This window comes from Oreochromis niloticus, linkage group LG11 (genome assembly GCF_001858045.2).
Source record: "Oreochromis niloticus isolate F11D_XX linkage group LG11, O_niloticus_UMD_NMBU, whole genome shotgun sequence".
Classification (NCBI taxonomy): Eukaryota; Metazoa; Chordata; class Actinopteri; order Cichliformes; family Cichlidae; genus Oreochromis; species Oreochromis niloticus.
In genome coordinates, this window is record NC_031976.2 from 36,606,468 (window position 1) to 36,620,298 (window position 13,831).

A 13,831-nucleotide genomic window follows, 5' to 3' on the forward strand; every position below is an offset into this window, starting at 1 on the left:
ATTGAAATGTACACATAATGCTTATTTTCACAGGGATCTTTTGACTCTATTAAAGTAGCTTTGGTTGCCTTGGGTTTGTTTTCTGACTCTAAATTCATCACCCCTGACAGTCTGTCTTAGCTCCTCTTTAAGCCAGCTTTGCTCTTATTAGCTGTCCCCCACAAACAGAAGGTTTGAAGAAAATGTGGATGGAGCTTCTGTTCTCACAGCCAGAGCATGTTAGGCTCTCCCCTCTCATTATCACATCTTCACATTAAATAGGAAGAAAAAAAGACAAAGAGTCCTGCAGCAGATGGTCAGACCCACACAGAGTCCTGATTTCAGCATAATGTTGGAGTGAGCCTGTGAACACATGAAGAGAGAGAATAAAGACAACAGCACAAAATACCTGCCAACACACTGGCTTTAAAAAGATTGTCCTCTTTTAAGTGGAAAGGATGTTCACCAAAGAAAACTTTTTCAGGCTTTGTTTTTTTTTTTTAAAGAATCTATACTTTAAATAATTTGTGTGTGCTCAATTGTGTTGCACACTGTTCTCCTTAAATTGCTGGCTGTCTGAGTGGTGTCCCAGAAACGATGTGGGCTTCATAGATAATTGGCAAACCTTCTGGAGGAAACCTGGTCTTGTTAGGATAGACGGCATCCATCCCACTTTGGATGGAGCAGCTCTCATTTCTAGAAAAATGGACCAATTTATTAAACCCCCCAAAATATGACTATCCAGAGTTGGGACCAGGAAGCAGAGTTGCAGTCTTACACGCCTCTCTGCAGCTTCTCTCCTCCTGCTACCCCCCAAAAATGATTTAAACAAACAAAAAAACAAAAAATCACAAAGAAAGAACAATACAGTATCCTCAACAGCACCAAAGAGAATAACAGTGACATGTAAATTATTAAACATTAGGTCTTTCTTAGAGTAAGTAAATAAGTAAGTAAGAAAAAAAATATTTATATAGTGCTTTTCACAGATAAAAATCACAAAGTGCTTTACAATTCAAGTAATGAAAATAGAACATAAAACAACATAAAACAAAAAATACAACATAAAAACAACAAATTAGTTGAAAGCTTATCTATATAAAATGTGGTGCCACTGCCTGAAAGGCCCAATCATCAGGAGTTTTAAATCGAGTGCGTGGAGCCACCAGCAGTCTCTGACCTGATGACCTTAAAACTCAGGAAGATGAATGAAGTTTCAGCAGGTCAGATATGTACTGGGGAGCTTGACCATGTAGGGCCATAAAGGTTAAAGGTTAAAAGTTTCTGTGAGTACATGAATTAATAATTGATCAACAAATCGATTTACTCTGCCTTACAGAAACCTGGTTGCAGCAGGATGATTATGTTAGTTTAAATGAATCAACACCCCCGAGTCATTCTAACTACCAGAAACCTCGAAGCACAGGCCGAGGGGGCGGTGTGGCAGCAATTTTCCACACCAGCCTATTAATTAACGAAAGACCAAGACAGACTTTTAATTCATTTGAAAGCCTGATGCTTAGCCTCGTCCACCCCAGCTGTAAAACTCAAGAGCATTTAAAAGTAGAATGGGAGGGAGAGCCTTCAGTTTTCAGGCCCCTCTTCTGTGGAACCAGCTTCCAGTTTGGATTCAGGAGACAGACACTATCTCTACTTTCAAGATTAGGCTTAAAACTTTCCTTTTTGGTGAGGCATATAGTTAGGGCTGGACCAGGTGACCCTGAATCCTCCCTTAGTTATGCTGCAATAGACGCAGGCTGCCAGGAGAGTCCCATGATGCATTGAGTTTTTCCTTTCCAGTCACCTTTCTCACTCACTATGTGTTAATAGACCTCTCTGCATTGCATCATACCTGTTATTAATCTCTGTCTCTCTTCCACAGCATGTAATTTTGTCCTGTCTTCCTTCTCTCACTCCAACCGCTCGCAGCAGATGGCCCCGCCCCTCCCTGAGCCTGGTTCTGCCGGAGGTTTCTTCCTGTTAAAAGGGAGTTTTTCCCTTCACACTGTCACCAAAGTGCTTGCTCATGGGGGGTCATTTGATTGTTGGGTTTTTCTCAGTAGATATTATTGTGGGGTCTACCTTACAATATAAAGCTCCTTGAGGTGACTGTTGTGATTTGGCGCTTGTGGCAGGGTGTGGTCTGTAGAGCGGCTGCGGGGGAGGCAGACACACCTGAGCGACATGAGCAGTCATGCCTCACCGGCTTAAAAGAAGAATGAACTGGATCCTGTTGTTGTTGGTGGTGTGTGTAGTTGACAGCTTAAAAGCTGCAGCCGAGTGTTTGAAACGACAGCTGAATTAAAAGAAAAGTGTCTGAAAGTAAAAGAATGTGGTCGGGTCTACCCTGCATCTTCTACAGCGCTGTATAAATAAAATTGAATTGATGTAAATTACTGTACATCTGTAACATGGAGACATTATGTCTGATGTTTAACAGGTACAGTCAGTGATCATTCAACGATTTACTGTCATTTAACATCAAAGTGCTGTTTGTGCTACAATCATGTACTGGATTTAAAATGAATTCATAAGATACATTTTTGACTGTCAAAATTAATTTTTGATTAAGAACACAATATACATACAAACATTTTCAAAGTAAAAACTTAATATATAAATATAGACAAATAGTTTCTTACCTTTGGATCACGAGCTCGTTTCTGACAACTTCTTCACCAGATCACTGCTGTTCATTTTCCTAAAAACCTTCTGGGTCACCTCCATAGAATGTAGGCCAACACATGACAGTCCTGCAGGAACCACTTGAACTTTTCAAGCTCCTCCTGTTTCAGATCTTCCAACATTCCCCAAAGCTTCTCTCTGTCTGATTGGACTGTTAATGCCCGAAAATAAGAGGCAAAAGAAATAAAGGTAGATATTAATCAAAAAGAATTAAAGCAGCTGTGTAGACAGAAAGCCGTTCTAACATCCACTGAGATATTTTCCTGACTGCTTGTATCTCTAGAAATATATGGTAGGTTATTTTTCTCTTGTCGCCATGCAACTCCAAACAGGGATCATGCAAATTTTGTGGTTTTGGTTCTTGTCTTGGACAATGTGTGGCTGAATGTAGTGCCCATGTTTTTCTCCCTTGTAGGTCAGAGCCAGTCATGCAGACATTGCCATTGGAGAGATGGACTATAGCCTTCATCAAGTATCAGAGACTGTCCAAAGGCTTCTGTACATTGACAGTGTGACAGGCATCATCTATGTCACAGGTGTCAAACTCCAGGCCTCGAGGGCCGGTGTCCTGCAGGTTTTAGATGTGTCCTTGATCCAACACAGCTGATTTAAATGGCTAAATGACCTCCTTAAAATGTCCTGAAGTTCTGCAGATGCCTGATAATGAACTAATCATTTGATTCAGATGTTTTGACCCAGGGTGAGATCTAAAACCTGCAGGACACCGGCCCTCGAGGCCAGGGGTTCAACACCCCTGATCTATGTGAAAGGCCTTGTGGATCGAGAGGAAGAAAGCATCCTCAAGTTGTTTGTGGTGGCCCGAGATCGTGGCCCCAGTTCCAGGATCAAGAGTTCAATTCAATTTTACTTATACAGCGCGAAATCACAACAACAGTCGCCTCAAGGCGCTTTATATTGTACCGTGGATCGTACAATAATAGATACAGAGAAAAACCCAACAATCAAATGACCCCCTATGAGTGTAGCTGGGATATAATATACTGAGTGTGAACATTCTCAAAACTGTATTGTATATAGTTTATTTTTTTTATTGTGTAAATTTAATTTTTGTAAAACTAAGGTTCCACATGTCACTGTTGAAGTGAGGCATTGATCAGTGTGACACCACTTGTAAACATGCTGCATGTGTGGGGGTTCCCAGCCAGAGCTGCATGGACTCCACACTGGTGAGGCACACTCTCTGTAGCTCCTCTCCCTGTATTAAATTATACGCTTAAATTTGGTGTATTTTTCTTTAATAAGTATTAGTTCTTTTGGCTTAAAGCTCCCAAAGTGTTTTTGATTACTTTGAACGAGGAAAATAGTAATTGGAACTGCCTTTTATCTGTTACACCATCCGTTTATGTGTTCCTTACTTGTGCTAAACAGGGATGAGCAGAGGCATGCTGTTGCTGTGTGACACTGATTTTGCTGCTCCACTTTGTGTTTTAGGTATGTGTAAATGTATAGTTTTTGTTTTCTGTGTATAATGAGTTCATGATCTGAGGCTGCACACTGAATAGCATTTTCAGCCATGTTGATAAAAGTTAAAGTTGTTTGAATATGTATTGTGTATTTGATCCATCTTAGTGGGAATTTGAATATTATAAGTTATTATTAGTGGCTTATTTTTGACTGCACCTTGCTTCATCTTTGTCTCTGTTTTACCCCACTATAACGTTTGATTTAAATGTGGCTGTTGAGAAAAACCACACCGTTGTTTTGATAGATTGTATTTTCTTTTATATATTGTAAGCAGAGCTGCATGGACTCCACACTGGGATGAGCAGAGGCGTGCTGTTGCTGTGTGACACTGATTTTGCTGCTCCACTTTGTGTTTTAGAAATAAATCCAGTTTCCAGCCAGTCTGTGTCTGTCGTCACAACGCAGTCAACCGTTCGAAATCTGCTACATAAAAGTGGTGCCGTGACCCGGATCCATCTGATCAGCCGCTGCCGATCGCTGAGGTTGAGCTGGACACTTCTGACACCTGCGATATCAGCCAAATTATCTTGTGGATCCTTTTGAAAAAAATCCTCAGTGTTTTGTTAGTAGACATTTCTCCCAGATACATGTGTTAGAGTTTAACTGGGCTACATTTACATGTGTTGTATTTTCCTGGGTAATAAGCACTTTCGTATTTTTCCTGTTTCCAATTGTTTTTGTAGTTATTGTTAATTTCCTGTGAGTAACATGACTGGTAGGGGCCAAGGCTCCTTTAACCTTTTCACACCAGTTGCTGGGAGAGGTTGGAGACTGTCTGGGGCAGATGAAGTTAGGGACAGGTCCATAATGTCTCATGATGAGCCATCAGAATCAGATGACATTATTCAAAATAATGCTCATGGGCGCCAGTTTTCAACCCCTGCTTTGAGTGATGACAGCACACACAAGGAGCTACGTGAGCTTATTGGTGAGCTGGGGACTCAGATAGGTGAATCAATCGCTAGTCGGTTATTATCCAGTCAAGTCCCGCTTGGTCCAAACCAGACAGCTCCAACTGAGTCTCCCAAAGTTAAGGGCCCTGATACCACTCTCGACTTCTCCAAAATGAACCTAGTGGTCAGGCAAGATATCAAAGACCCACCTATGTACCGAGGTGATGACGCAGATAAGTACTCTGTTCATGAGTGGATAGATATGATGGAAGTGTATTTGCAGAAGAGAGGTTTGTCTGGAGCCATGCAAGTGGATGAAATCTTGAACCATCTCCTCGGCAGAGCTAAAAACATTGTTAGGGTGGGTTTGAAAAGCAACTCATCTTCTGGTGCGGTGACCAACCCTGAGACCATCTATGCCATACTCAGGCGTTATTTTAGTGAGAGCCCTGGTTCTTGTCAACCATTGGCTGACTTCTATGCCACCCAACCAGGTGCAAAAGAAACACCAGTAGACTATTGGGTGAGACTTAATATCGCAGCTGAAGCAGCTGATAGGCACTTACAGCGCCAGGGAGGCAAAATGGAGAACATGGAGGCAGAAATAGCCATGATGTTTATCAGAAACTGTCCTGATCCCAGCCTCGCCTGTGTCTTCAAATGTAAGCCCATTAGTAAGTGGTCAGTAATGGAAGTTCAGGAAGCCATTGATGAACATCAAAGAGAGTGCCATGTAAAAAAGAAGAGTCTGAGCTCTGCCAGACCACATCCCCTCCTAGTGGCCACTGCAACAACCACAAGTGAATCACCTGAATTTGAACTGAACCATGCCCAAGTAGGTACAGTAAAGTGTTCCCAAGATAACACGGTTAAGACCGCTGGAGTTGTCGCTTCAGATTCAAGTGCTCTAGACCGCGTGCTCAGTATGCTAGAGAGGGTGCTAGAGCGCACTAACCAGCCTGCCCCTCCCGTAATCAAACCACAGCCTCCGGTCTCAGCCAGGTTCCCTTCATGCCAGGTTTGTGGTAATAGCTCACACTCTACACGCACTCACTGCATGAGAGAAAGGAGATGTCTAGGTTGTCTGGAGGTTGGGCATCAGAGAAAAGACTGCCCCAGAGCAACTGAGCCCATTACTCAACAAAGCAGTCCCCAGGGAAACTAGGATGCTTGCACTTGAGAGGGGACAGTGTGAGCGAGGAGTGTGAGACCCTCAATCCCAGTGATGACATACAGACTGTATACAAAGAAAGCCTGAAGTGTGCTCCACCTGGTACTGTTGTACTTTCCCAGAACATAGTAAGACTTGATGAAGCAGACAGCCTGTTTTACACGAATGCATTGGTGAATGATAAAGTCTCTTTGCAGGCTCTTCTTGATACAGGTTCCATGGCGTGTACTTTGAGCGAAGAGGCAGAGCAAGAATTAAAGAGCGCTGGGGTTGCACTGGAATTAAGCGACATTCGCACTGACATTATGCTAGTGGGCTGTGGTGGAGTTCAGGTTAAACCCAAATGTATATGTGAGCTGAAGATGGAGGTTTATGATTGTACGTTCAGAGTGCCCGCTCTAGTGGTCCCTGGTCAGAAAGATCAGTTAATTTTGGGGACAAATGTCATCAAACACCTTCTCAGACACTTCAGGCTGTCTCCCCATTTTTGGCAAGTCCTGAGTAAACCCGAATCAGCAGAAGCGCCCAAGATAGTACAGTTTCTGAATATGCTGTCTGGCATTAATAGGTGGAGAGGTGACAAAATGCCAGATGTCATTGGCACTGTCAAACTAGCTCAGGCAGTGACTCTACTCCCCAAGCAAGAACACCTTGTATGGGGCAGACTGCCAGCATCATCACCCCTCTCTGAGGGCAGTGCCATTCTGATTGAACCACCAAAATCTCAGACTCATAAGAAAGGTGCCATTGTCTGCAGAACTGTGGTTTCTATGAGTGGCGATAGGTGGGTCCCTGTTCGAATCCTGAACACCTGCGATAAACCTATCACACTGAGACGAAACACTAAGGTGGCAGATGCCTCCACTTGTGTAGCTGTTGAAGATATTGAAGTGGCCTCTGATCAAAATCCAGGTGAGACACTTAAAGTCCAGAGCCAGACAGTGTGTAGCGACACACATAGTAGCTCTCCCTCCTGCTCTAGCTTTCGTGACAGCCTGCAGAAGGTGGGGTTGGAAGATTTAGATCTTGACTCTTGTGAAGTCTCAGACCAATGGAAGGCTCAGGTACTACAACTGATCCACAGATATGAGGATGTTTTTTCCAAGAGTAAACTAGACTGTGGGCTGGCAAAGGATTTTGTCCATCGCATCCACCTGTCTGATGACCGGCCATTCAGACTTCCCTATCGACGCGTCCCTCCAGGGCAGTATCACAAGTTGCGACAGGTGCTCACAGAGATGGAGGAGCGTGAACTGATCCGCAAATCCAACAGTGAGTGGGCGTCTCCACTGGTATTGGTATGGAAAAAGAATGGCGATCTCAGAATATGCGTGGACTACCGCTGGTTGAATGCACGCACAATCAAGGATGCCCATCCTTTGCCCCACCAGTCAGACTGTCTGGCAGCCCTGGGAGGTAATGCAATTTTCAGTGCCATGGATCTCACCTCTGGTTTCTACAATATTGTGATGGCAGAGGAGGATAAAAAACTAACGGCATTTACAACACCTATGGGGCTCTACGAGTTTAACAGACTCCCCCAAGGCCTGTGCAACAGTCCGGCAAGCTTCATGCGTCTCATGATGGGCATATTTGGTGACCAGAACTTCCTAACCCTGCTGTGCTACTTGGACGATTTGCTTGTTTATGCACCCAGTGAAGCAGAGGCTCTCAGGAGGTTAGAGATTGTGTTTAGCAGACTACGTGCTCACAGACTGAAGCTAGCTCCTAAAAAATGTCATCTGTTTAGGAGGAGTGTGAGATTTCTGGGTCATGTTGTGACTGAAGGAGGGGTTTCGACTGATCCTGACAAGGTTAAGGCGATCACTGCTATTTCAGAGGGTGACCTCATGATGGAGGATGGGGTCACGCCATCTCAGAAGAAGATAAAGTCATTTTTGGGCATGGTAATGTATTACCAGCATTTCATACAAGACTGTTCTAAGATTGCCAGGCCCCTTTTCACCCTGACTGCTGCTCCTAAAGGGAAAAAAGTAAATGCTCGAGGTGCTGCTTCTTTCTGGAGGCTCAGCCCAAGTGACTGGAGAAAGGAACATGTTGACTCGTTTGAACACCTGAAGGCTGCACTCCTTGGCTCCGTTGTGCTTGCTCACCCTGATTTCAACAAACCATTTATCTTGTCAACAGACGCTTCACAGGACGGTTTGGGTGCTGTGTTGTCACAGGTCCAAGAGGGCGAGAGTAAAGCACGTCCTGTTGCATTTGCCAGCAAGGCCCTCACCCGTGCACAGAGAAACTATCCCGCCCATCGTCTTGAGTTTCTGGCACTAAAGTGGTCTGTCTGTGACAAATTTAGCCACTGGCTGAAGGGGCATAGCTTTACAGTCTGGACAGACAATAACCCTCTAACATATATTCTCACAAAGCCTAAGCTTGATGCATGTGAACAAAGGTGGGTGTCAAAGTTGTCCCCCTACAATTTCAGCATCAAGTATATTCCTGGCAGTAAAAATGTCGTTGCAGATGCACTGAGCAGGCAGCCGTTCATTCATAATTGTGTTAGTCAGAGACTCATGAGTGAACCCTATGCAACTCTGTTAGAGGAGTCACAACAAGTCAAGGAAATCTCAGTTCAGGGGCCTGTTCTTCGTACCTCGCTAAGTAAGTTAGCCGGATTTGAATGTTGACGATTTCGCGTGATCTTGGATCGTTCGGTTCTCCGAAGCTCATCTGGGACTTGCTGTCATAGCAACAGATCCGTAAGAGTAAGCCTGCTCGGGAGCAGGTTTACTTTATGTAAACAGGATTAGATCGCGGCCTCTCAGGTATGTCCGCTGCAGTTATATGAAAGCAAGAGCGATATTTCGCCACTGTTTTACCATAAATAAATATTATCAATGTAACTAAAGATAATGTTTTTGATTCTTTTATTGATTTCATACAGATACATACAGGTCATTTCCGAAAAAAAGGGAAATGTACTATTAATCATTCTATTACATGTAGTAGATCATGTCAGATGTAATTCATATTTTAGAGTAGTAATAGTAAATTACTACGTGCAATCAAGATGACAGACCACGGCTAAAAAAGCGAAGGTGGATTTGGGAAGTCTGTCGCAGCCATGTCCTGCCCGTTTGTACGCGAGCAAGGAAGGTGCAAGATTGATAAGGAGAGTTTACAGAATTTAGCGTATATTGCGGGATAGACGGGATCCTTTAGCTCGGCGCGACGGTGTGCTCATAGAGAGATATCGATTCTCCCGTGAGGGTATTATTTACTTTCTCTCTCTCTCTCTCTCTCTCTCTATATATATATATATATATATATACTTACTGTACTGTATATACTTACTCCCGACTTACTGTGCATGCTTCAGTCACCCCTTGCATGGGAACAGGTAAAAGTGATGGAGTGTTATGTCAAACTACACACAAAAAAACCCACAATGTCAATAAATGTCACAGTACAAAAAGGGGTGTGACGAGGGGGTGCAGCACCACCACCTGTCTTTATTTGCTCTGCCCTTTTCTTGGTTGCTGTTATAAACAAACAAACAGATTATTCCAGGGTCTCTTTTCAAGAGTTCCCATGTTAGTGGGTCCTGTTGTGGTTCTAATGTGGAAGGGGATATGATGTAATATAATATAATATGGTATAATATAATATCACATGATATAATGTAATATCATGGATCACTTACGAGTGTAATTTGTCAGCAACTTTCTGCCAGCCCTCTCTCCTTGCTTTTGCAGCCTTTGCAGTGTTCTCCTGCGTTTTAATTAAACTCTGAAACTCCTGATATCCCTCAATCAAGAGTTCTTGCTCTGCTGCCGTAAAATACTGAGCGCGCTCCTTCGACATCTTCGCCGACCAATCAGAGGGTTGCCGATCAATGTTTCTACTATCGATGCGTAGCCCCTTTTAAGCCACCCAGTGATCTCAGATTACTTCATCCAGCTATACTCATCGTCAACAACAGGTGCGTTCGGAGAACCGGATTAGCGAGCTCAAAGTTAGCGCGATGATTTGATCTTGGATGTGTCATTTGATCTTGGATGTAGTAAGCGAGGTACGAAGAACAGGCCCCAGGATGCATTCAGGCTCAGTGCCAACCACCAAAGTGTTGAGTGTTTAGCCCCTGCAGAGAGTCTAGGATGTTGTTCCCTGACTAATGATGAAGTTTCCGCAGTTTTCACAGGTCACACTGAGTGGGACCAAGGTCCAAAACAGAGAGCAATCTCCTGGTTGTCTCAAGAGCTAGATCGGCTTCCCTCACTAGGCCAGAACACCTTGTCTGCCTTCTCACTTCAGGAGCTACAGGAGGAGCAGAGAGCAGATGTGACACTGTCTCAAGTCATTCCGTTTGTCATACGTGGTCGGCGCCCATCACGTAGAGAAAGAGCTCACCTGTCACATAAAGTGCAAAAGACAATGAAACAGTGGGAGAAATTGAAAATGCTGGATGGTATTCTGTACATAGTGAGTAAAGACCTGCTCACTGGCAAAAAACGCCATCAATATGTGACTCCATCCACATTAATCAGTCAAGTCCTGTCAGGTGTCCATGATGATGCTGGCCATCAGGGTCAAAGCAGAACTCTGTATCTAGCTAGGCAGAGATTTTTCTGGATCAACATGGAGCATGACATCCGTGAGCATGTCAAGTGCTGTAAACGTTGTGTTATCAGTAAGACACTTGAACCTGAAGGGAGGGCCCCTCTAGAAAGTATTAAAACTACCAGTCCTCTTGAGCTTGTCTGCATAGACTTCTGGTCCGCAGAAGATCACAAAGGCAAGAGTGTGGATGTTTTAGTAGTGACTGATCACTTCACCAAGATGGCCCATGCTTTCCAGTGTTCAGATCAGACGGCAAAACAAGTTGCGCGTCAGTTGTGGGACAGATATTTTTGCGTCTATGGCTTCCCTCAAAGGATCCATTCAGATCAGGGTGCCAGTTTTGAGAGTGAGTTGATTCAAGAGTTGCTGCAGGTAGCTGGAGTGCAAAAGTCAAGAACGACACCTTATCACCCTATGGGTAATGGTCACACTGAAAGGTTTAACAGAACCTTGGGAAATATGATCAGAGCCTTACCTCCAAGGGAGAAACACAAGTGGCCTCAAATGCTACAGACATTGACTTTTATCTACAACTGTACTGCTCATGAGTCCACTGGCTATGCACCGTTCTTCCTAATGTACGGGCGTGTCCCCAGGTTACCAGTGGATGTCATGTTCCACAATGTTGCAAGGGACAATGATGTAGCAGATTATGACAGTTATGTCAAAAGAATGAGAGATGACCTCAGAGAAGCACTCACACTGGCTCAAACTCACACCGGAATCAGTCAGCAGCGTCAAACAGACCTGTATAACAAAAAGCAGAAAGGTGCTGACATTGAGGAAGGGGATCGTGTTCTTTTGGCAAACAAGGGCGAGCGGGGCCGTAGGAAGTTAGCTGATAGATGGGAGCCGACCATCTACACTGTGGTCTCCAAGAACCCCACATGCCATACGTATCGCATCAGGAATACCAAGAGTGGACAGGAGAAAGTTGTCCATAGGAACTTGCTCTTGCAAGCTAATTTCCTGCCCATTGAATCTGAGGGTGAACCAGAGATGTCTTTTGCCAGTGAATCAGAACTCGGCCAGGAGCAGAGTCAATCTGATGGAGAATCTCCTGTTGCTGATTGTGAGGTTGACTGTACTGAACGCACAGCCCACTGGGTAGCTAAGATGGCAGATGATTGTGTCCCAGCTCTTAGAGGACCCCAAGAGAGTGACAGTGTTGGGGACAGTATCTGTGCGCAGTTTGATGATGAGGAGCATCGGGACAGTCACAGTGTTGACAATGAAGTAGCAGCTTACCTTGAAGTAGATGATGACAATGGCAGCAGGATTTGCGCTACCCTAGTTGAGGAAAGAGCACCACCGAGTACCAGTTATCCTGAAAGTCAGCCAGCCAGTGAGGTTGGGAGCCTCAAGAAACCTGGCAGTGTGCCCCAAAGTAAAGCAGTGGGTGAGATCAGAACGAGAGTGGGCCGAATGGTGAAGCCTGTGAATAGGCTGATCCAAAACATGACACAAAGGAATCTACAAACAGGCAATGTGGTCAGCAGCTTTGCCAAGAATCTATTTCTGTGAGGACTACTTGTTACATATATTAGGTGATCTTCATGTTGGATGTTAACATTTATTTTGAGATTGTTTCAAGCTCAGGGTAATATTCATTACATAGTAGCTGTCATTGTATTGTTTGTTCAAGATAGTGTATAAGGCACTTTCTCTTGCGAGTAAACATTAGGGGGTCTGGACAGCTTTCTTTTGTTTACTCTCCCCATGAGTTGGGAGACACATTTGTTGCATGTATCGCCGGGTAGTAAATTTGCGGATCACTGACAGTTACAAATTGTTATTTGCAATGCTCAGTTGCTCACCCTTACCTAATGAGTTTTGAGAAGTTCAGGGGGAAGTATGTAGCTGGGATATAATATACTGAGTGTGAACATTCTCAAAACTGTATTGTATATAGTTTATTTTTTTTATTGTGTAAATTTAATTTTTGTAAAACTAAGGTTCCACATGTCACTGTTGAAGTGAGGCATTGATCAGTGTGACACCACTTGTAAACATGCTGCATGTGTGGGGGTTCCCAGCCAGAGCTGCATGGACTCCACACTGGTGAGGCACACTCTCTGTAGCTCCTCTCCCTGTATTAAATTATACGCTTAAATTTGGTGTATTTTTCTTTAATAAGTATTAGTTCTTTTGGCTTAAAGCTCCCAAAGTGTTTTTGATTACTTTGAACGAGGAAAATAGTAATTGGAACTGCCTTTTATCTGTTACACCATCCGTTTATGTGTTCCTTACTTGTGCTAAACAGGGATGAGCAGAGGCATGCTGTTGCTGTGTGACACTGATTTTGCTGCTCCACTTTGTGTTTTAGGTATGTGTAAATGTATAGTTTTTGTTTTCTGTGTATAATGAGTTCATGATCTGAGGCTGCACACTGAATAGCATTTTCAGCCATGTTGATAAAAGTTAAAGTTGTTTGAATATGTATTGTGTATTTGATCCATCTTAGTGGGAATTTGAATATTATAAGTTATTATTAGTGGCTTATTTTTGACTGCACCTTGCTTCATCTTTGTCTCTGTTTTACCCCACTATAACGTTTGATTTAAATGTGGCTGTTGAGAAAAACCACACCGTTGTTTTGATAGATTGTATTTTCTTTTATATATTGTAAGCAGAGCTGCATGGACTCCACACTGGGATGAGCAGAGGCGTGCTGTTGCTGTGTGACACTGATTTTGCTGCTCCACTTTGTGTTTTAGAAATAAATCCAGTTTCCAGCCAGTCTGTGTCTGTCGTCACAACGCAGTCAACCGTTCGAAATCTGCTACATGAGCAAGCACTTTGGCAACAGTGAGAAGGAAAAACTCCCTTTTAACAGGAAGAAACCTCCGGCAGAACCAGGCTCAGGGAGGGGCGGGGCCATCTGCTGCGAGCGGTTGGGGCGAGAGAAGGAAAACAGGATAAAGACATGCTGTGGAAGAGAGACAGAGATTAATAACAGATATGATTCGATGCAGAGAGGTCTATTAACACATAGTGAGTGAGAAAGGTGACTGGAAAGGAAAAACTCAATGCATCA

The 13,831-nt window shown here is 43.7% G+C and overlaps 2 protein-coding genes across 4 annotated transcripts; both read left to right on the forward strand.

Moving 5' to 3' along the window:
- Positions 1-4,956: 4,956 nt before the first annotated feature.
- On the forward strand, positions 4,957-10,786 carry LOC106098743 (uncharacterized). Its single transcript, XM_025911141.1, has 4 exons — positions 4,957-5,704; positions 6,427-8,810; positions 10,267-10,678; positions 10,722-10,786. The coding sequence occupies exons 1-4, from the start codon at positions 4,957-4,959 to the stop codon at positions 10,784-10,786; spliced, it is 3,609 nt and encodes a 1,202-aa protein (XP_025766926.1).
- Positions 10,669-13,581, forward strand: LOC106098742 (transposon Ty3-I Gag-Pol polyprotein). 3 transcript variants are annotated; one of them, XM_019364718.2, is made up of 3 exons: positions 10,669-12,855; positions 13,058-13,120; positions 13,512-13,570. In XM_019364718.2, the coding sequence occupies exon 1, from the start codon at positions 10,813-10,815 to the stop codon at positions 12,316-12,318; it is 1,506 nt and encodes a 501-aa protein (XP_019220263.1). In that variant the 5' UTR covers positions 10,669-10,812; the 3' UTR covers positions 12,319-12,855; positions 13,058-13,120; positions 13,512-13,570. The 3 variants fall into 3 exon arrangements, with proteins under 3 accessions (XP_019220263.1, XP_025767116.1, XP_019220262.1); XM_025911331.1 differs by having other exon boundaries at positions 10,669-13,120; positions 13,428-13,581; XM_019364717.2 differs by having other exon boundaries at positions 10,669-13,120.
- Positions 13,582-13,831: the final 250 nt, after the last annotated feature.